The following is a 22,624-nucleotide window of genomic DNA, read 5'->3' as shown; positions in this document are numbered from 1 at the left end:
GAGGGGCTCAGCACCACTTGGGGTTTGGGTGTGTGTAACCCCCTCCTCTGCTCTCCAGATGAGCCCCAAGTAGGGTATGCACAGGGAGGCTCTGCCTTCTGTGTGCCCCTGGGCAGGCAGGGTCAGTCCCTTGCACAGCCCTGTCCAGCTCGGGGGGCCTGGAGGACACATTGCTCTCCAGGCCCCTTGCAGCCTTCCTAAAGCAGCCTGGCATGTTTTGTTCCAGTCCCTTCCCACTGCTCTCTCCTCCTGGAGGCTGTGTGCCTCTGGATGGATTTTCTCCCCCAAGCCAGCCCCCAACCACACTGCAGATGTGAAGCCAGCCTGCTTTCATCCTCTCGCCCCAGCAGGAATTCTGGGGTGAAAGCAGCAGTGGGACTGTGTGCCGGGATGGAGAGAAGAGGTGAGGAAAGGAGTCACACATCACAAACACCCTTGAGAAAAGCCTCTTTTATTTGTTAAAACAGCAGTGGGGGAGCAGAAGGAGAAGGGAAGGGGGTGGCACAGAGCAGAGTGCAGCAGCTGTCACAGAGTGATCCTCCTGGAGCTGAGCTGGCATGGCAATGCTGAGATGACCCTCAGTCTGTCCTGGAAGCTGGACCTCACACTGGGAAAGGGAGAGAAAGAAACACGTTGGGTCTGGTGTTCACCCCAGCCCAGTTTGTCCCCCAGTCCCCCCCGAGCCTGGCTCTGGCAGCCGGGCACAGCCCCAGAGCATCACCCCCGCGCTGCCGCCGTGAGCAGCAGGCTCTGAGCTCCTACCGTAGGAGACGGGGATGGCGGGCGGCTTGGAGAGGCATTTCCTCCCGCAGAAGGTGCGGCAGCACTTCTTGCCGCGGGGGCAGTGCCGGTCGATGAAGCACTGGTTCGGCGGGTTGTGCAGAGCGCAGGTGAAGCGCACGGGCGGGCAGGACCAGGCGCTGCCTGCGGGAGAGGGGCTGGTTGGCTCCAGGGCAGCGAGGGGCACTGGGCAGGACAAACACCCCTCTTCCCTTCCCCTCCCCTTCCCCTCTTATTCATGTAAAGTTGTCTCCTTCCCAGCTCCTGAGCTTTTCCTCCCCGTGCCTTCTCCTCGGGCACTTCCTACCTGTTGGCAGCTCTGCCCAGAGGACGAGCATCCCCACCAGGAGCAGGGCGGCCACCGCCTTCATGCTGCCGCGTCGCCGAGAGGTGCGAGCGTGAGGGGTGGGGGACACCCACATTTAAACCCTTGGGGAGGACGGGGGTGGGGACCGGGGCTGGGCACTGGCCGGTGTTTGTGCCTCTTTCCTCTGCCTGTTGCGTTGCTTTTCCAGAAAAGCCTTTTGTGCAAGGTTCAGAAGTGATTGTTTGATTGCTCAAAAAGCAGCTTTTGCATTGCACAACTGACCCCTGCAGCCACACCTGGGGCTGAGGGACAAGCCAAAGGGAGATGTGCCAAAGCATTGTCCACCCTGACAGGCAGTGGAGCTGCTTTCTCCTGGCAGGTATCTTCTCCAGGTATCCTTTTTCAGGAGAAACCCTTGTGGTGCCTGTGTTCTCCTCTGCAGGTCTGTTAAATGGGTTTCCCTCTGTACTTTGCTTGCACATGGTCCTGCAAACCAAACCCGACAGCATGATCCAAATCAGCATGAGGCTGCCTGTGCCTTCCCAGGAATAATCCTTCAAGTTTTTTCCCAGAGGTACCTTGCCCCAGCCCCAAATCCTCCTTACTCCTGCCTCACTGGGAGTTGGTGGAGGGAAAACAGCTTTGGCTTAGCCCAAGGTGAGTCTTTCTCAAGCTCTGTGGGGGGCCACCTGAGCTCCAGTATCTTCTCTGGTGGCTTCTGCCATGTAGGAAGCAGGCTGGTGCTGGAAGAAAGTGGCTGATCCCTCTGGGGAAGGATAACCCACTCCTCACAGACCCGTCATCAGCCATGATGCAGCACGAGGACAGCTTGACTGAGCCCAGCTCTTGATGGCTGTAGGGATTAGGGGATGTATTCCTTGTTTGGATGGCAAAGGTCCCACCACCCATTCCTCCCTCTCAAGGAAATTGTAATCCTGGCCTGGCCTCTACGTAAATCTTTTCTTTAGGTGTCCTTGGGCAATGGGAAGTTACTCCACTTCCCACCAATTGGTCAATGTTCCACTCAGCTTGTGTAAGTGGTTCCTGAAATATTTCTGTGGGACTTCTGTGGCTGGCAGGAGCCCAAGCTGCCCTGGAAACATGGTCTGGGAATGCCTGGGTAGGGAAAGGCTCCCACAGCCAACCTCCCCCAGTCCTGCCAAGGGCAACCCCTGATCTCACAGCCAGGCAGGCACAAAGAGCAGGAAAAGCCCAGTATCACCTCTACTGCTCTGTGCAGCCCCTGAGCCACCCAGAACTGCACTGATCCAGCCCCTGTAGCTGCCACTTTCCATCCAGGGCGTGGTGGGTGTCTCACTGTGCCCTTTCCTGCTCAGACTTCCATTCTCAAGTCATAACAGGCCCTGTTAACTTGACCCCAACTAACCTGGTATCTGTTAATTATTGTCCCATTTCCCTGTTGACTCTGTGGCTGCATTTAGCTCTTTGTGAAATCATTTATTAAATAACGTGCAGATGATATAGCCAAACCAAAAAGTTTTTCTGGCCTGTGCACCAGCAATGTAGCACTTCTAATGAGGAATACAAGCACTGGCACAATTTTTAAGCAATCCATTGCCGTTCAGCTGCTGTTGGGGCTGGAGAGGACATTGCTGTGCTCCCAGCTGGTGCCAGAATCTGGCTGAGGTTGTGCTTGGACCTATGCCTCCAAGGGAGGAGAAAATATCAAGGACCAAGGCTTGGATTAAGCTGCAGAGAAGATGGAAGGGATGAGGGAGGGAAACAAATTCACCTGAAGAACATTCACAGCAGAGGGGAAAGTGTGAACTCTTTTTGTTACAAACTCACATGAAAGAACCAGGACCCAGTGTTTCTGGGCCTGCAGAAAATTGCCTGCAGTCCTCGTGTTGCATTCTGTTACTTGTGCAGCACCCATTGCCCCAGCACTCCCCAGAGCAGTTCCCATTCCACATGGCTCATGCTCTTCTCCATGAAGTGTCCCTCCTCCCGAAGCTGCAAGGCCCCAGGTGTGCAATGCTTGAGAGTGTTGTGGCAGATGCTGCATTCTCCCAGCCAGAGCAAGGCTCTGCAGTCTGTATTCCCTGGGAAGGGAAAGGAGGGAGACCAGTAGCCCCTGATCCCCCAACCTTACCCTGGGGGATAAGCCCCCCAGGAACAGCTTGTGCCCCACCAGGTGATGCAGACCTTTCAGCCTGCCACCCATCCATCCATCCCTCCATCCCTGCCCAGCTCATGGCTCAGGGAGCTCCCCTCAGCCCCGGGCCAGCTCGGGGTGCCCGCAGCCCAGCCTCACGCTCCCAGCGCTGGTGTCTGGTGCCACCTAGTGAAGTGTCACTGATGAGGATCTGCAGGACCACGCAGGATCAGCCCTGCTCCCAGAAGGAATCCCACGGGAAAGGGCCCTGTGGGAGCTGCCTTTACACATACAAAAAGTGTACAGACCTTTAAGTGGGACCTACTCTGTGCGCAGGTACCCCCAACCCAGCTTACCCAGACACCTCAAAACTGGGGAATCTGGAAAGAGGAAACCACAATGTTCCAAGGAAATCACAAAGTGTAAAAGGAAATCACAATCACAGGTTGTCACCAACTCAAACAGAAGGAGAGCGGGGGTATCAAAATAATGGTTCGAGAAGAGCCACAAGTTACACATCTAACATATGTATTTATACTGTAATAATTCCTATAAAGAAAACAAACTATAAAACATATTTACATAAGAACCTATGTAACAATTATATATGGAAACATATTTACAAAAGACAACAGCACTCTCTAAAACATATATACAGAAGACTACTGAAGAACACTCTATACATATCCAGAAGGGTGGCATCCCTGCCCGGCATCTCCATCCGTCCTGGAAGAAAAGCAAGCGACAAGGTCACTCCAGTCAGGCACAGAGGGCTGTTCCCTGTGTCCCCAGGCTGGGACACGCTGGCACAGCAGGGCTCTGCTGCCAGCACGGAGCCTGGCTGGGGCTGAGGGCAGGGCCCCAGGCAGTGGTACCCAAAGCGTGGCCCAAAGCAAGCACAGGGCAGGCTGGGGTGCTGCTTGTGCCACCAGAACCCAGGGACCCCTGGGCACCGTGTCCCTGAGTGGGGCCACCCAGCCCAGCCCAGCCCCAGCCTGGCAGCAGGGGACCCAGCCTGCCTGTGGGCAGGGCACGGCCAGCACCTGCCTGTGCTGCTGCTGGGCTCCATCTTCATCCCAAGACCACCCCAAGGTCCTCCTCCTCACCTTTCTCATCCACTTCCATGTCTTCAACATAATCCTCCATTTCCACCTCCATCTCTTCCACCATCTCCTCCTCCAGATCCACTTCCATGTCTTCCTCCATCTCCTTCTCCACATCCACCTCCATTTTTTCATCTCTATTCTCTTCAACATCTGTAGCCATACTCTCTTCTCTATCAACCTTCATATCAGTTTCCATCTCCTCCTCAGTGTCAGTGACAGCCTGCATAGGGAACAAAACCTCAGAGTGGGGTCCCTGTCCCACACCAACCCCACAGAGCTCCAGCCCATCCAGGCAGTTTGGGGATGTCCTCCTCCATGGAATGGCACTGTACCTTCTTTGGGACAAAAGTGGGCTTCCTGCAGGGATGGGTGGCTAGGTCCAGGCAGCAGAGACCGTTCAGGACTGACCATTCAGTCCCTACAGTGTCCGGGACTTGGTGACAGAGATACTCTCAGAGCAGGGGGCAGGCTGGTGCAGATGGGGAGACAGTCAGTGGTTGTTTGCTGCTAAGACCTGCTCCAGCAGTCGGGTTTCTGAAAAGGTTTGGTTCTGAAAAGTATTTCCTGTTGAGTGCAGTAACACCCACTTTGCTGTGTGTGATGGTGACCACCCTGATTAGTTTGCCCTGGAATGGACCCTGAAGATCATCTTATTCCAACCTGAGCTACCTCCCACCAGACCAGACAGAGTCCTCTCCCCCTGGTCATGGATGTTCCCAGGGATGGAGCATCCACAGCTTCTGTGCACAGCCTGGGTGTGTGCCTCACAATCCTCAGTGTAAAAGAACACATTCATTTTAACCCGAATCAGCCTCCTGCAGCTGAAAGCCATCCCCCCTTCTTTCCCCATCACAGACCCTGTTGAACACTCTGTCCCCATCTTTCCTAAGGGACCCTTCAAGCCCTTCATGGCTGCAGGGAGGCCCCTCCATGGTCCTCTCTTCTCCAGGCTGAGCATCCCCAGCTCCTCCAGCCTTTCCTCACAGCAGAGGGGCTCCAGCCCTTGCAGCACCCCCATGGCCTCCTCTGCACTCACTCCAAGAGCTCCAAGTCCTTCCTGTGCCCAGGACCCCAGAGCTGGAGGCAGGGATGGGTCCTGGGGGGGCTGCAGCTCCATGGGGAGCAGAGGGGAATTTTGTGTTATCCGCTGAAAGGAACTAAAGGCACTCTTGTGCTGAGGGATAAAATCAAGAGAAAGGAGACTGCCCCGAGCAGAGTCCTGCTGCCGGGGGGGCTCTTTGTGAGTCTGCAGGGATCCACAGGAGCAGATCCTGGGTGTCCCTTTGCTCAGCACCCACCCCAGAGCAGCTCAATGGGCACCTTGGCCAGGCTGTGGCTCCATGCCCAGCTCAGCTCCCAGCTCCCTGTGCTCCTACAAGCAGAGGTTCCAAAGCAAGCCCTGCCCATGGGGACACAGTGTCTGTGCCACACTGGCTCCCTCCAGCTGGGGCCAGGCCTGCAGCACCTTGGGGTGCCACAGAACAAAAATTTCCCCAGAGGATTGCTGGATCCTGGAGACAGGAGCTACTGCAAAAGCCAGAGACTCCACTCTGACACAGAGGTACATCTGTCACCCTGCAGCCCAGCTGAAAGGAAAGGGACATGTCATACAAATCTTCAGGGTGTTTATTGTCAGGACAGAGATTCCTTTATATAAAACAAGAGTTTAAAAACAGCACTACCCTGCTCTCGGAATTAAATATACATATATATATACACACACACATAGATACTGATAGAAAGAATAATTACCATTTTGCTATGTGATTATAAAACCAAACAAGATTAAAGCCAATTTCCAAACTATTCTGCCAAACCAGGGCAAGGGGATCTAAGAATTCCTGCCGCCCATCTTCCCATGGGATCCCTCCTGGGCACCACGCTGGGGCCAGCTGGGCATCAGGCATCGCTGTGCTGCCTGCTCCACCCAGCTGTCCTTGCCCCACCACTTGGCAGCCGATGCTGAGACACCAGAGGCTCTCAAGGTGACACCACTGTAAGTTTTTTCTCTTGCAAAGCAGTCTGCCAGGGTCCAGGGGGACCGTGCCATCCCAGTCACTCTGGGGGACACTCATGTCTGTACAATGACCAGCCTGCCCACATCATTGCTCCCCCTCATCCCAGACCTGCCAAGGAACGACAACTGAACCCCTTGGCTTTGCAGCAGGGGCTTTGTTCAAGTTCCTTTTTGTGTGCTTGTGCTGAGGGATAAAATCAAGAGAAAGGAGACTGCCCCGAGCAGAGTCCTGCTGCCAGGGGTGGCTCTTTGTGAGTCTGCAGGGATCCACAGGAGCAGATCCTGGGTGTCCCTTTGCTCAGCACCCACCCCAGAGCAGCTCAATGGGCACCTTGGCCAGGCTGTGGCTCCATGCCCAGCTCAGCTCCCAGCTCCCTGTGCTCCTACAAGCAGAGGTTCCAAAGCAAGCCCTGCCCATGGGGACACAGTGTCTGTGCCACACTGGCTCCCTCCAGCTGGGGCCAGGCCTGCAGCACCTTGGGGTGCCACAGAACAAAAATTTCCCCAGAGGATTGCTGGATCCTGGAGACAGGAGCTACTGCAAAAGCCAGAGACTCCACTCTGACACAGAGGTACATCTGTCACCCTGCAGCCCAGCTGAAAGGAAAGGGACATGTCATACAAATCTTCAGGGTGTTTATTGTCAGGACAGAGATTCCTTTATATAAAACAAGAGTTTAAAAACAGCACTACCCTGCTCTCGGAATTAAATATACATATATATATACACACACACATAGATACTGATAGAAAGAATAATTACCATTTTGCTATGTGATTATAAAACCAAACAAGATTAAAGCCAATTTCCAAACTATTCTGCCAAACCAGGGCAATGGGATCTAAGAATTCCTGCCGCCCATCTTCCCATGGGATCCCTCCTGGGCACCACGCTGGGGCCAGCTGGGCATCAGGCATCGCTGTGCTGCCTGCTCCACCCAGCTGTCCTTGCCCCACCACTTGGCAGCCGATGCTGAGACACCAGAGGCTCTCAAGGTGACACCACTGTAAGTTTTTTCTCTTGCAAAGCAGTCTGCCAGGGTCCAGGGGGACCGTGCCATCCCAGTCACTCTGGGGGACACTCATGTCTGTACAATGACCAGCCTGCCCACATCATTGCTCCCCCTCATCCCAGACCTGCCAAGGAACGACAACTGAACCCCTTGGCTTTGCAGCAGGGGCTTTGTTCAAGTTCCTTTTTGTGTGTTTTTAGGATTTTTGAGTTTTTTAAATACAGCCCCCTGGGGATTTTGCAATACAAGAACAAACACTGATGCTTTACAATAACCTAGCAATAACAAAGTCATGTAGCTACTGTACATCCATCCCCGTGCCCAAGCACTGCAGCCTTCTGCCAGGATCACTTCTTGTTGGCAATCTGCTTTTCCAGGTCTTCAAGTCTGGCTGTCATCTGAGCAAGTGAATGTGCTAAGGAAACTCTCTGAGCCAGACAGTCTGCTGGGCAAAGGCTTTATTCCCTTAAAAGAGCCTAAAATTTCCCCTCTCCCATCTACCTATCCCTCCCTCCCCCATGTGCGCTCTGTCCTCAGCACCCTGACAGGCCCAGGCATCACCCCAAAGGATATTTTTCTCGGTCAGGCTCTGCAGGATGGCCACGGTGTTGGTCTGGAACTGCACCAGCGCCTCGCACTCGCACGGGCTGCGGATCTCCGTCTCCCCTTTGCCCTCCTCTGTGACAGGGGGGTTTGGCTGCTGTCACACCATGGCCCCACAGTGCCCGCTCTGCCTTGCTCCCAGACAGGTCCCTTGTCCCTGCAGCCACCCACCGGGCCTCAGGGCTCTCCCCACCATTTTGCCCTCTTTTTTCAGCCTCTCTGCTTTCTGTCAGGCTGCCCTGCTGATCCAGCAAGCTCTGCCAGGCATCCCACAGAGCTGCCACACATGTGGTCACAGTGTGCCAAGGACAGCCAACAGTGCTGAGCTTCACTTTGCCTTCAAGCTGGAGTGGCAGGGGGCACATTGGCTCTGTATCTGCAGCCGGGTGAGGGTCTCAAGGGCACTGGGGAGCCCCAGCCTGTCCCAGGGCAGGGAGACCCTCACAGTAACCCTGCAGCAGCAGAAGCACAGGTCTGAACAAGGTGCACAGGTCTGAACAAAGTGCACAGGTCTGAACAAGGTGCACAGGCCACCTTCAGAACATCCCACAAGGCAGGGTGCCACTCCCAAATTCTGCCCATGCAATGGTACAGGGGTGTTTGATCACATTAATACTTTTGTATTAACCCCTCCTGATTTTTAATTAATTCCCCCAGCTTCACCTTCTCCTCTTCCAAATCCCTCCCAGAGACCCACATCTACACCCACAAGAGCCTGGAGAGATCCTGTGACAGTCTGGGCTCACACCAGCCCAGCTCAGCCTTGGGGTACTTGACACAGGGTGACAGACACACAAACCACCCCGCTGGCTCTGCGGGGACAGAAGGGCTTTCCCTGGCTTGGGGTCAAGTCCCCTGGTGTGGCCAGGAGCACCCACCTGGGCAGATGTTCAGGGAGAAGTTCTCCACAAGGTGGGTCATGGTGGTGAAGTCTGCAGAATAGGAGAAGTGCTGCTCCACTGGCTCAGAGGCGATCGCTCTCAGCTCTTCTTCCACAGCTTTTCCAACACCCACGGCAAACATGACAATCCCTGCGTGGCAAGGACAGATCCTGAGCACTGTGCTGGCCACCCTGCAGCAAGCCCAGAGGGAGCAAAGGCAAGGAGGCAGGATTTTCTCTGGGCTTCCCAAAGATACAGCAGGAATTTGGGAAGGAAAGGCAGGAGTGGCAGCACTGACGTGGTGGGGGCTGCAGCATAAAGGATGCTGCTCAGAGCACCCTGTGGCCATAACAGAGCACGTCTGCCATGGGATGCAGCTCCCCAAGACTGGATGCTGCAGCTTTTCACTGAGACAGCCACACCAAGGAACCATCCCAGGATGCCCAAAACACTGCAATTTGGGGTTCCCAACCTCCCCTGCACCTGATTCCTTTGCTCTCCTGGCCCATTCGGAGATGTCATCCTGGGAGCGTCCATCTGTGAAGACCAGCCCGATTCTGGGGATGTTGTGGGAGAGAGGCCTGGCACCTTCCAGCTCAGAGAAGCTGTGCTCCACCATGTGCTTGAGGGCCAGGCCTGTCATGGTGCCTTTCTCCATGTACTCCACATCCATCACCGCCTTCTTGATCTCATCGGCGCTGTGGTACTTGTTGAGGGGGAACTCGGTGCGCACGCGGCTGGAGTACTGCACCAGTCCCACCCGAGTGCCCTGGGGGGACACCTCCAGCAGGTCCACGATGCGGTTCACAAACTGCTTCACCAGCTCAAAGTTCTGGGGCCGCACACTCTTGGAACCGTCGATCACCATCACAAGGTCGACGTGCCCAGCTCCACACTCTGCAGGGACAGGGGAAGGTGACAGAGGAGCAGCCTGGCCATGGCCACTGTCAGAGTGAAGGGCTGGGGCTGAGCTCTGGGGCTGCAGCACACTGTGGGAACACCCTGGAACTGCAGCTGGGAAGGAGAGCAGACTATGCCCAAGGGACTCAGCCCAAAAACCTCCACTGATATCCCAACACCCCATGAAAGTCTTGCCTAGGTTTCTCTTTTCCCAAAGTTTTCCTTAAAGCCGTTGCATCTTCTGGGCCATGTCTCTGAGGACACAAGCATCCATCCCCACAGCAGCCAGGGTGTTCCTCCAACCACAGCCGGCTCTCCACCCTCTTCCAGCCTAGCTTAGAGTCCCAAGTGGCGAGAGAGCCCCTCAGCCCAGTTTCAGGTGAGCTCTCTCCAGGAGCACAGAGCCCAGATAAGGAGAATGTCAAGGGGTGTCCCAGTGTCCCAGTACTCACTGCTGCATGTCTTGCCATCAGCCTGGAGCTGCTGGCCCTCGGGGCACACGCAGTGGTAGGAGCCCTCTGTGCTCACACACTTGAACTCACAGCCGTGATCCACCCCGTTGCAGAGGTCAGTGGCTGGAAGACAAGCCGAGGGCATGGGGTTATCCCCATTCAGGGTGGTCTGGGAACAGCCCTTCCCTGGAGGCTGGGCAGGACATAAAGGCACGTGCCATAGACACAGCCTGTGCCGTGCAGCACGCCGGGACCTACCCCTGCAGGACTTGCTGTCGGGCTGGAGCGTGAAGCCGCTGCGGCAGCGGCAGTAGTGCCCGTTGGGGATGCTCACACACTCGTGCTGGCAGCTGTGGTTCCCGAAGCTGCAGTAATCAATCACTGCGGAGACAAGGAGAGCGATGGCAGAAAGGAAAAGACCAGACGAGAGAAAGAAGGGGAAGCAAACAAAGAAGGGTCAGGGAGGGAGACAGTCACTTACGCGTGCAGCTCCTCTTGTTGTGGCTGAGCTGGTAACCCGGCCGGCAGCGGCAGGAGTAGGAGCCGCGCACGCTGACGCAGTGGTGCTGACAGCCGTGCCTCCCGTCCGCACACGCATCGATGGCTGCGGGGCAACGGGACACCCATCACCCTCCTGGCCCAGCCTCCCTGGGGCAGCAGGGCACGACTGCTCCAGGGCTTCGAAGCAGCTCCCAGCACCGTGAAACAAGAAGGAAAAGTCCTGGTGTGGTGGTCAGACCAACTAACATGGCTTTGCATTAAAATCCAGGGAAAAGCACTGCGCACTTTGGGGTGTGAACCCTCTGGTACTCGCTGCCTGGACGCCCTCAGCTGACAGGCAGCTGGCTGTGCCCACATAAGTCACGAGTGTCCCATTTAAGAGAGGTGGCCAGGATTTAGTAATGCTGAATGTCTGCAGGCATTACAGACCCGGGAGGCAGTGGGCCCAGTGAACAGAGCACTCAGGCTGCTGCTGGTCTCCCTCAATCCTCTGCTGTGTGCCAGCTTCCCTCCGTGGGACCCATAACTACAAGCTCCCTATGAAAGTTCAGAAAATAAAAAGGGTTTTTACGGGAGCAGGTCTTTCCATCCACATTGAGCCTGTAGCCTGGGTTGCACTCGCAGTAGAAGGAGCCAGGGGTGCTGACGCAGCTGTGCTGGCAGCCGTGCTCCCGCTCCACGCACATGTCCACCCCTGCAAGACAGAACGGGCATCAGAGTGGCCCACAGGCACGCCAGACACATGAGCACCCTGGCTCTGGCATATGCCCTGTCCCTGCAGCAGAGGTCAGTGTGACAACCCACACAGCCCCAGCCCTGCCAGCCCCAGTGCTCCCCCTCTGATTTCCAGCACACAGACACTGTGCAGTGCCCTGTCCTGGCGCCTCACTGGGGAGGTTGCTTCCCCCTCCATCCTGCTTCTGCCAGGGGCAGCCACCCCAGACACCCCTCTGAAGGTCTGGCCTGGGTGAGGAGCAGACACAAGTGCCCCCCTTGCCACTCAGCAGCAGCAGCTCTCACCCACCACAAAGTTTGTCCTGGAACTGCTTGGCAAATTGCTGGATGAGCTCGAAGGACTCCACCAGGAAGACGTGCTCCTCCAGCGGCGGGGAGGCCATGGCCCGCAGAGAGTTCATGTCCGCCCGCTGGATTCCCACGGCGTAGATCTCGATGCCGGCGTTGCGGGCCTGGGTGGCCACCTCGGTGACACGGTCCTGGGGCCGCCCGTCCGTCACCACGATGGCGATGCGCGGGATCCTCTTGTGCAGAGGGCGCGCGCCCTCCTGCGTGGTGAAGGCCACGTTCATGGCGTACTGGATGGCCAGCCCCGTCATGGTGCCCTGGGCCAGCGGGACGATGCTGTTGATGGCTCTCTCCATCTCTGCCCGCGTGAAGAAGGTCTTGAGGGAGAAGATGTTCTGCACCTGGCTGGAGTACTGGATCACCCCCACCCGTGTGGCGTTGGGGCCCACGTCCAGGCTGCCGATGATGTCCATCATGAAGCGCCGCATGGTCTCGAACTCGAAGGGGCGCACGCTGCGCGAGCTGTCGATCACAAACACGATGTCCAGGGGACCCGTCCTGCACTTCAGTGCTGAGGAGAAGGCAAAGAGAAGGCTCAGTCCTGTGGCTGTCTGCAGGGAGCAGAGAGATCTCTGCCTGCTGGCTGGGGGTTGCTCATGAGGGATGGAGAGAGCAGGTTTGGGCAGCCCCCACAGACCGGCACCTTTCACTGCCCAGTGAATCCACAGAAGGTGGTGACAGACTGGAAGCAGGGCCAACAGGCTGGGGAGACATCCCCTGGCTGTGGGTTGTTGTGGTTGTGTTTTTTTAAGGGCAGAAAATGAGACAGTAAAAAGCAAAGCTAAGGGCACACACTTGGCAGAGATTGTGCCAAAGAGCTTATCTTGAGCATAAGGATGCTGCCTCCAGTGCAAACTGGGAGAGGGTTGAGCAAGTGAAATGCCAATGAACTTATTTTGCTGGGAGAATTGGGCCCTAATCATAAGGAAATGCTTTCAGTGCCTTTGGGATGATGAAAATCTCAGTTGCTCTGTAAGTCTCTGAGACATATCTGCTCCTTTCTCTACTTTGTGCCTTCACTGTTTTTAAACTAAAATTGATTTAGATCTCTCTGTCCTGGGAGGAGAGAGGCTGGCACCTCTGGGTTTGCTTTGTCCCCTGTGCTTGGAGAGTCAAGCAAGGAGAAGTCTTTCTCTCACAGCTGTGCCTCCTGCCAAGGTCACGGCCCATGGCCTGGAGGGTGACAAGCCCTGGGCAGGGCTGTGTCACAGCTGAGGAGGTGCCCAGAGCAAGAAGCACCAGAGACACCATGCTGGGGTCAGGAAGTTTGTGTCCCACTGCTGGGGGGATCCTCCTGGGGATGTTCCCAAAGAAGAGGCATCATGTCCCCCCACGTCACACAGCAAACTGTGCTCCGAGGGCTCCACTGCCCTATGTCCTCACTTCTCTCCCCTCCATGCACTCCCCACCAGCCAGGGCTCACCTGCAGGTTTTGGTCTGGCTTCCAGTGTTGTCAGGAGAAGCAGCAGGAGAGGGGCAGCAGGCAGGAGCTTCATGATGGCTCTGGGAGAGCAGAGAGTTCCAGTGCTGGAAGGATGTGCTGCAGGGAGAAGACAAGGTGCAATCAGTGCTGAGGGTGAGCTCAGCCACAGGCAACATTCTCCTGTGGTGGGGTCCCCAGGCAGTGCCAAAAACCCTGAACAGCAGCAGTTTTGACAGATCCATCCCCAAACTTCTCTGAATCCAAACGGAGTCTTTCCTGTTCCAAGGACTGGCAGTCTCAGCACAGCTCAATTTCATTACAGTAGCAGCACTCTGCCAAAGGGTCTGATTTTCTGCTCTGGGTGGAGCTGGCCATTGGACAAGCCTTATTTTCACTTGCAAACCAGGCAGATGGGATGTTCAGCCAAATGCTTTTTCCCTGACTGTGTGGCTGTTCTCTGCAGCCACGGAGAGTGGGAAAGCTGCATGCAGGGATGCAGAGCACCAGCCCTCCTGATACTCCTGCATGAGAAGAGAAGCCCCCAGATGCCAGCACAGACAACACCTGCTCAGAAGTCTCACCAAGTCACTGGCAAAGATCATTTTTCCAAGAAGGTCCATTCTCTGCCTGTTTCCAAACTCCCTTGGGAGAGCAGAAGCCTCTGCAGGCAGAGGGTGCAAGGGTACCTGTGCAGGTGGGCTCACACCTCTCCCCTGGGCAGGTGCTGGGTGAAGCACTGCCAGCTGCTGCTCTCCTTCACATCACCTCGGGCTCCCCACCACTCTGCCACCAGCACTCTGCACCTCTCCCTGTCCCAAAGGTTTTTCCAAGGGATACTCTGCACTTCAACAGTATTTTTATGTCTTTAGGGTGGAATCAGTGGGGGAAAAGATATTTAAACTTGTTACCCAAAACCTCAGCTTCTCACTTCTCTCCCTCCCTGCCCACCTCTGTGTTGTCTTTCCTTGCCTTGTCTTTCCTGGCTCCTGCAGGGACGTGGATTTCTTTAGTTTATTTTTATTCCAGCTCTGGTTGGAAACCCAAGTGCTAGGGATGGAAATGCCACAGATAATGTGACTCTCCCCAGGACATGTGCAGTGCCAGGACTGGGCATGGATATTGGAAGGGTGCTTTTAAGAAAAAACACACAAAAATTCATTTTATCGGTAGTTATCAGCCAGTATTTATTTAGCCCCAGGAGGTCTCAGCTGTAATTCATCACCAGGGTTGCTGTTTAATTGCTCAGTGGTTACGTGCAGCCCTGAACACCATGTCTTTGATAGCAGGGACATTGATAATAGGTTTCACAGCTGCATCTTAAAACTGTCTCGAGACTCAGTGTTCACACCTGGAAAACTACATTAAAGAATCAGGAGGACAGAAGAGGGGTACTGGAGGATACTGGGATCCAGAACACCCGTCTCAAAGTGAGAGACGTGGCCTTTCCCTGGAGGGGAGAGCCCACCAGGCCGGGAGCAGCTTGGGACACAGTGACTTTGCAGCAGTGCCAGGAGCTCCTGCAGAGCCGTGCAGGACCAGTGGGATCGCTCTGGCTGAGGGGATGAGCAGGGACAGCAGCCTGGCAGGTCTTTTCCAGGGGGCAGGGGTGAGTGAGCTCTGCTGTGTGGCCAGGATTGCTCAGACACCTGTGCCCCTCACCACAAGCAAGCAGAGAGGCAAAGAGGGCTCCTCCCCCAGCTTTGTTTCCCTATTTATTCCTTAGATTCTTTTTCCAGTGCTGCTTCTTTCCTGGGAGAAAGCACTCACAAACCACTAAATACTTTTGGGACAGCTGTGCCACCTAGACCATTCCTGCAGCTCTCTTCTCCCCACACCTCCCTGCAGTGGCAGGCTGCTACGGAGCCTGTGTCTCACAGCATCCAGAGAGTTTCAAAGACAGCCCAGAGGGAGGAATGAGCTGTTGGGCCAGGAACCAAGAAGGAGAAAACCAGTTCTCGACTGATCTATATTTAACATCATCTCAGCTTTTGGATGAAGCTTTGGCTTTCCCCACAGCTGGAAGGGCTGATGCTGCCTGGACAGGGCAGGGCATGGCAGCTCAGTCATATTCTGTCCTGGCAGCAGACACCAGGCTGGGACAGAGTCCTGGTCCCTGATTCAATTTAATGCCCAGTCCTGCCCCAGCAGCAAAGGGATGGGGAAACAAAGATGATGGGACAGATGTCCCCCACTGTCTCTCCCACCATCCCACACTTGGCAACTTCCCTGTGCCCTCACTTCCCTGGGGCTGACTTGCACCCCTGCAGAGGGACTGCTCACCCCTGAGGGGTGCCCAGCACCCCTCCTCGCCCTGCAGAGGTGGGAGGGCCGTGGTGGGAAGCGAGCGGCTGGCAGGCAGGTGCTGCAGGACAAGGCAAACAGCGCCGGCGGCACTGCCAGAGACCTTGAGATAACACTGAGCTATAAAGGAAAAAGATCCAGGCAAGGTGAGTGCTGCTGCCTGGGCTGGCTCAGCCGAACCCTGCAGATGAGCTGAGAGGGCCCTGGGACCATTCCTGACATTTCTGTGGAGAAACAGTTATTGCTCTTCGCTGCTGGAGGAGATGCTCAGTACATGATGCAAGGAGGGTGACCAAGGGGAAAGCCACATGTAAGGACAGAAGGGTCACCTCCTCTTCACTCTACACATGATCTCAGCCCAGGAGGACATGGAGATGGACCCCCAGAGACAAACAGGTAAGCCAGCACACCTTCCCTGGGCACCTCTCCCGGCAATGCTGCTCCCCAGGGCAATTGCATCCCTCCCTGCTCCACCACTTGTCCGCCTGCTCTCCCTGCCAAATGCTGAGTCTCAGGAAAAACAGCCGCCTCAGGTTTCAGCGTGGCCTCCTTGGCAGCTCTCTCCTGGCTACAGGTTAACAGAAATACTCTGAATATTCCCCTTCTGGCTCATGCAGACGGTGACAGGTTGGACATGGGCACAGCCTGCCTTGGGCAAGGCACAGGACAGGGCATGGCAGGGGGCGGGTGAGGAATGCTGCCAGCTCCTGCCCTCCCTGCTGTTACAGGGATGGGGCTCTCTGAGCTGCAGAGGGATGAAACAGATGGGAAAGGAGAGGTGGCAGTGCATTCACAGCCCAGGAAAAGCCCTGACAGTAGTGTCACAAGGAGGAAAGCAGGTTGTGGACCAAGGCTATGGAGCCATGCTGGCTCCAGACCCTGCAAGAAGCCAGGACAAGGGATCACCGTGAGCTGCAAGGAGTGGGGAAGAGCTGGGAGCCTGTGAGCAAGCACCAGCCAGGCCAGAGGGCTGTCCCATGCAGCAGGGCTGTGCAAGGAGGAGGCACACACAGCAGGTCCAGGCACACACGGCAGGGTGCAGGGCACTGATGCCACACGTGCTAACAGCACCTATTTCTGTGCTGGAAGCCTTGGGCAATGGTAGAGCAGCCCTAGACACAATGTTGGTGAAATTCACCCTCCTCATCTGCCTCTCCATGCACCCTCCTTTGCTCTGCAGAGCTTTTCTTTGCAGACACCCAACCAGGCAGTTTTGAGAAGTTCAATTCCACCAGTGTTATTTGATGAACGTTTCAAAAAACCCAATCAAAAATATGGCCAGGAGTGCCAGCCCTGAGTCCTTTCACTTAGGACACCTGAGTTCTGCCAGGACAACAGCAGAAAGACAGCAAGAGCACCCTCAAGCTGGAGGATGGGAGAAAAAATCATGATGTCATCATCCTTCTGGTCCATGCCTGAGAGAAAGGCTGCCCAAAAATGCATGTGGGACCAAGGGAGGAAGACTGAAGTGTGCCTTGCCCCAGGGGACAGTGAAGCAACCAGAGCTACCTGGAGAGATGCAGACAACTTACATCATCCTGGAGGCACCTCTCATGCCAAAATTTGTTGTAGAGACATGGATGAATTGCTGGCACATTGTATTTGCAAGACCTGCAAGCAGTCTGCAAGTGAAAGAATGAGGCCTGGGAGAGCCTGGAGCTGGATCCACCCTCCCCTGGAGAGTTGCCCAAGGGTTGGTTTCTCTCAGCATAATCCCCAATCTCAAGGTGCTCTCTGCTTGCAGATGCCCAGCTCTCAGTGCTACCTCTGCTGCTCACAAGCACTGAATCCAGCCTCAGGACCATCTTACAGGCAGCACTGATCTTACACTCAATCACAGCTCCAAAATCTCAGTGCTCATCCCCCACAGCAGCTGGGTGACAAAAGGCAAATCAGAGAGGACAGCAATGCAGTTTTTAGAGCAAGGAAGACTCAGGGACCACAAGCACATCAAGACCATGGAAATGGCAAGATTTTCCAGCCCAAAAGGGGTTTTTCCCCCTATTTAAGGACTGATGTGTCCTTGGTTTTTCCCAAACACATGTGGGAGAAGCAGAGCAGACTCTTTCCAGGACATCACAGAGCTCTCCGGTTACAACTCCATGGCAGCTTTACTGGGCCAAGTGCCACCTGGAAGGACACGTTGTTTGAAAAACAAGGCTGTATTTCTCCAACAGCACATCAAGGCTCCAAACCCAACAGGAGCAAATCAGCAGGAGTGCTGTAACAGGAAAGCCTTGCTGGATGCAGAAGGAACGTCTCTTTTGCTCTGCTTGCTCCCCACAAAAGCCTATTCCCCATTTCATGGGACCCACTCCTGTGTATTCACAGGGAGGGCAGGAGGAAGACATTTCTTGCCCAGGTCCTTTTGCAGTAACAGAGGCCTTTGACTCACAGCTCAAGGACTCAAGTCCTGGCAGGTTTATACCGTGACATGACATTTGAAGTCCCCTTGGGAAGGAAATGCTGGATGTAGCAATGGACAGAGCATCCCCTCCTAGATGTTCTCCACAACAGCACACGGGGTCTTTTTCTGCCTCAATCTATCTCTAAAAGACCTCCCAGTGCTCTGTCACTCACCTGGCAGGAAAGCCTCTTGCCCAGACAGCCCTGCACTGAAACAAGCTGTACCTGGGCTGCTTCAGCCACAGCTGCCACAGATAAAAGCCACATTCGCTTGCAAATTAAAATGTTAAAGATCTAGCCAAGAGGAAAACACATCTGCCAAATCTCCTTGTTCCACTAATCGTGTCAGAGATGGCTCCTGTTTCAGGACTGCTGGTGCCATTTCTCTGTTCCTCCCTGTCCCATTCAAGACCTTTAGGCTACACTTGTCCCGAGCTGCACAACAGGAAAACTCAGCCCAGCTCCTAACTGCTATTTTCAACAAAACTGGAGTACTCTGATTTTGATGAAGAGTGATCAACAGTGGACAGATCCACCTTATTGACTCTCTTTAAAAAGCAAATGCTATTCTGCAAACAGGTCCTTGGAGGACAGTTGAGCTGGGCCAAGAGACTTCAAACTCTGGAGAGAAGGATGTCCTGGCCATCCAGAAACTGACGCAGCAATCCATTGCCCAAGTCCTTGTTTTGGGAGGAAGGTGTTAGCATTTTTTTCCCCAGAAATATGCATGTTCAACCACAAAGGAAAAGTCATGGCCCAGATTAGCTACTGGGCTGGTGCAGAATTTGTCAGCTAAGCTCCTGATGCAGCAGAGCTGGTATGAGATTGATAGTTACTAGCAGGACATCTGTCTCCCAGATCTGCTAGGACCACTATCCCCAGCTGACCTCCAGGAAGTTTACATGGCACAGACAACCACAGAGACCGCCTGCTATTCCAGCCCAGCAATCACAGATTCATTGCCTGACCTCCTTCCCTAAGTCTTTATATCATATTTCTCACTCTAGAGATGTGACTCAATGTGTTGGCATAAGAAAACACGCCAGGATAATATTCTTGTGCCTCTCCCCTTTATCCTACCCATCCTGCCATGTGTTTAATTGAAAAAGCAGAAAGTGAGGAACGTTTGGCGGCTGCAGAAAGGCACACGGGGACTTTTTGTCCCTCCTCAGAACAGAAAAGCAAGCTTTGTGTAGATACTTCTCACAAGGAGAACCTCAAAGGTAGCACAGGAAATGTCTCACACCTAAATTCACAGCTTCCACGTCCCTCTGGCAGAGGAGATCTGCTGTCCTGGGACCCCTTAGGAGATGCACCAGAGGAGAGTGTCACCAGCAGCAGTGGCTGTGGCCTCCCTCCTGGCCATGCTGAAGAGCAGCTGACACTTTGGGGAAGCCCTCCAAGTCCAGCTGCAGGTGTACGAGCTGTGCATTCCCAAAGGCAGTGTTTTTCCATGTGTGGAGCTTGCCTAATTTTCCGGCCCAGACAGAGACTCTTGTACAGGGGTCTGCTGTCAACAGACCTGCTCCCACTGGCTCCTGCCACAGATCATGCACTCCTATGGTCCACAAACTGCACTCAATGACTCCTGAACTTACACATTGGCAAAGCACAACACAGCCCAGAGACAGAAAAGCTGAAGTCTGGAGAGAAACCAAGGTACTGCCACTTCTCTGCAAGGGACAGCAGCTGAGCCCCATGGATGTCCCTGAGGGGCACCTGAGGGACCAGGCTAGGGAGGGACTCGTGTGCAAGCAGGGGCTTGCAAGGTGAGAGGATCAGAAGTTTGCAGATAGACAGGCAAAGACAGAATATTGGTGGGGAAGATGGATTCTGACTCAGTAAAAAACTCCAGAAAGGACAAGCTGTGTGAGAACAAAGAAAGATTCAGACACAGGATAAGACTCAGTCTGGAGCATCCCAGATGGAAATGCTGCCATTGCAGTGACCCAGTCTCTGGGGTCTCCTGAGCACACACCTCTACCCTCTCCTGCTTTAACAGATATGGTTTAAATCCTTTCTGTTTAACCAAGACAGGAGAGAACCAAAGCCTTCTAAGAGCTGAAAACATCACCTGGCACCCAAAGGCACATCTGTGCTGTGAGTTCCTACAGGGGGGCGATGCTCACCAGCCACAGCAGGTAATGGAGAGCACTGAGTCAGGGTCCCCTTGCCCAGCAGACCAGTGCAGCCCTCATGGCAGCTGCACGAGCTCCTGATAGAGACCAAGTGCTCAGTTTGCTACTGTTTGGGCCCAAAGTGGAGAAAACATGATTACTGAGAGGTAGTGACAAGTGTCAGGAGCCACTCAGCCTCCTGGCTCGGCTGGAGGAGACATCTGGCACAAAAGAGCCCAAGTGGTGCAGGGGGAGCAGCTGACTTTTATAAGTTTCTTTATGAGCACCACTCCATCTATTTTTCTTTTTCTGTGTTTTTTCTAGGTCACATTTATTCACTCACAGTAGGGCTTGTCTGTAAGCCCCGTGTGTGTGTGTAGGTACAAACGCTACTTATCTCCCCTCCATGTTTCAGCCCTATTCATCAGGCATTTGTAAATGGCATTTTATGAGTGCTGAGTTTTTAACAAGGCAGGCACGCTGCTCCAGAGCGAACAAAGGGGCCCCTATTGGAAACTTTAAAGATGTTTAAACAAAGACTTCTCTTGAAAACCTTTAACCCCTAATGCCAACCTCAAGGGAAATGCTATGTTATGAGCAGTGGGAGCACAAACATTTTCTGTGACCACAGATTGCTACAACGGGCTGCCTTGTTGGCCACAGCTCCTCTGTTTGCTACAGCCACCAACCAGGGCAGCCCCCGAGCCCATCTTGTACTGAGCACATATGGTTTCTTTAATTCTTCAACAACAAATGAAAGTTACAACTTCCACAAAAATCAACAACAGCTTTTTCCCATTGGATGCAGCAATACCCTGCCTGCTTCAATGAAAAGTGTTGTTTTACTGCAGACACCAAGATCTGTCGTGGTTTGCAGAGGGAAGTTTGCATTTTGGATGAGGCTGAATTTATCCATATTCTGGTGGCAAATATCAGGCTGAGATCTAGAGATTTCCCCCCACACAGCTTTTTGCTGATAACAACAACAATCTAATGAATTCCTGCAGAGATTGCAAGAATCTGCTTGTGAAATGCAGTTTCTACTTGTTCTTGAGAGCCTGCACACTCACTGCCTGGGATTAATTGCTCCTGTCCTTGAAGAAATAAAAATCTTTACCATCAAGAGATGCTACAGAGGGTCCCACAGGGAGGGTTTCCAAAGAACTTCATAATAACTTTATAAATAATCTGGGTTCCAGTGAAGCAAAAATCCAGTGTGATTAAGCAAAAGAGGCAAAGCCCTGTGCCTTGTCTCAGAGTTGGGGCTGAGAACAGGTCCCTCTCATGGACCCCTGCTCCCTTCAGTCCCACTGCACACACGGTGGCTTCCATTGACACGGGACAGCCCCGTTTCCCTGCCAGCCTCCTTAGCCACTCTGCAGCCTGCCTCCTGAATGGATTCAGCAGCTCTCTGCTCCACAGCAAAGGCTGTCCCTGCAGAATGAGGGGCAAATCCCCAGCAGAGCACACACCACCACAGCGTGTATCTGCTCAGCTCTGCTCTGCTCTGCTCAGCTCACTCGAGTGGGTGAACACACAAACACGATGAGTGCACAATAATCTCATTTTCCAAACAAGTTTTCCCATGCAATTGCTTGGAACAGAAGTGCCCAAAGCTAATTTTCTCCTGTGAAACAGTTGGAATGGTAAGCTGAAGGTGGGTGATTGCTTGTGCAAACGAGCATGCACAGACGCAATTTTCCAGTCGTGCAGAAACAAATTTAGGGTACACTTCTGAGCTTATCTTCCTGCAGGATCTCGATTACCTGCTGCTCAGTACGCCTTGCCCAGGCGTACCAGACCTTATTATTCTCTGCTAAGAGATCCTCGGTTGTTTAAGCAGGGACCTGCCTGACAGGTAGGCGAGCAGGGCAGGCAGCCTGAGCCATCCCGACAGTGGAAGAGCTCACATGGCTCTCACGGCACAGCGGGTACCGTGCCCGGCTGCCCCACCGAACATCCCCCGGCACCGCTGCGGGGCCCAGCCCGTGCGGCCGGGGGTCGGGAAGGCTCCAGCCCCCAGGCGGGAGGAAAAATCCTTCGGGGCGAGGGTTATACTCTTCCCCTCCTCCCGGCTTCGCTTTCTGCTGCTGGCGCCCAGGATCGCCGCTCCCCTTCCTGCCAGCCCCGCTCCGAGGAAAAGCCCCCTCGGAGGCTGCCAACCTCCGCGGCAGCGCTCGGCGCCGCGCACAGCCCCGCGGGCCGGGCCGGGACCGGGACCGGGATGTGGACAGGGACCGGGATCGGGATAGGGACAGGGACCGGGATGGGGATAGGGACAGGGACCGGGATGGGGATAGGGACCGGGATGGGGACAGGAATAGGGACCGGGACCGGGATGTGGACCGGGATCGGGATGTGGACCGGGATCGGGATAGGGATTGGGACCGGGATCGGGACCGGGGTAGGGATCGAGACCGGGACAGGGATGGGGAGCGGACTCACCCGCACCCTGCTCACCCCCCTCCTCTCCTGTCCTCCCCGCAGGAGCGGCGGTGCCCGCGGAGCCCCCGACTCACCCGTGCCGGCCGCGGAGCCGCTCCCCGCCGCGCTGCTGGCTCAGGTACGCGCTGCGGGCGGTGCGGGGCGGCGGCAGCGCCGGGGCCCCGCCGGCTTTA

General features: G+C 54.8%; 3 protein-coding genes across 3 annotated transcripts in view; 1 reads left to right on the top strand and 2 right to left on the bottom strand.

Annotated features, from left to right (window-relative positions):
• Positions 1-435: 435 nt before the first annotated feature.
• On the bottom strand, positions 436-1,240 carry LOC121359690 (waprin-Enh1-like). The gene is made up of 3 exons (XM_041478811.1): positions 1,088-1,240; positions 763-924; positions 436-607 (listed from the first exon to the last, which is right to left on the bottom strand). The coding sequence occupies exons 1-3, from the start codon at positions 1,200-1,202 to the stop codon at positions 603-605; spliced, it is 282 nt and encodes a 93-aa protein (XP_041334745.1). The 5' UTR covers positions 1,203-1,240; the 3' UTR covers positions 436-602.
• A 6,446-nt stretch (positions 1,241-7,686) lies between these two features.
• Positions 7,687-13,294, bottom strand: MATN4 (matrilin 4). Its single transcript, XM_041478782.1, has 9 exons — positions 13,183-13,294; positions 11,701-12,270; positions 10,657-10,779; positions 10,434-10,556; positions 10,176-10,298; positions 9,307-9,720; positions 8,821-8,973; positions 7,913-8,017; positions 7,687-7,745 (listed from the first exon to the last, which is right to left on the bottom strand). The coding sequence occupies exons 1-9, from the start codon at positions 13,253-13,255 to the stop codon at positions 7,687-7,689; spliced, it is 1,743 nt and encodes a 580-aa protein (XP_041334716.1). The 5' UTR covers positions 13,256-13,294.
• A 2,557-nt stretch (positions 13,295-15,851) lies between these two features.
• Positions 15,852-22,624, top strand: part of RBPJL (recombination signal binding protein for immunoglobulin kappa J region like) — an 18,968-nt gene continuing 12,195 nt past the window's right edge. Inside the window, exons 1-3 of the mRNA XM_041478786.1 lie at positions 15,852-15,879; positions 19,666-19,673; positions 22,514-22,569. Coding sequence (XP_041334720.1) covers positions 15,852-15,879; positions 19,666-19,673; positions 22,514-22,569 — 92 coding nt within the window. The remainder of the gene's footprint in view (positions 15,880-19,665; positions 19,674-22,513; positions 22,570-22,624) is intronic.

This window comes from Pyrgilauda ruficollis, unplaced genomic scaffold, assembly GCF_017590135.1.
Source record: "Pyrgilauda ruficollis isolate IOZ18807 unplaced genomic scaffold, ASM1759013v1 scaffold46, whole genome shotgun sequence".
Classification (NCBI taxonomy): Eukaryota; Metazoa; Chordata; class Aves; order Passeriformes; family Passeridae; genus Pyrgilauda; species Pyrgilauda ruficollis.
This window is presented reverse-complemented; position numbering and strand designations above follow the sequence as displayed.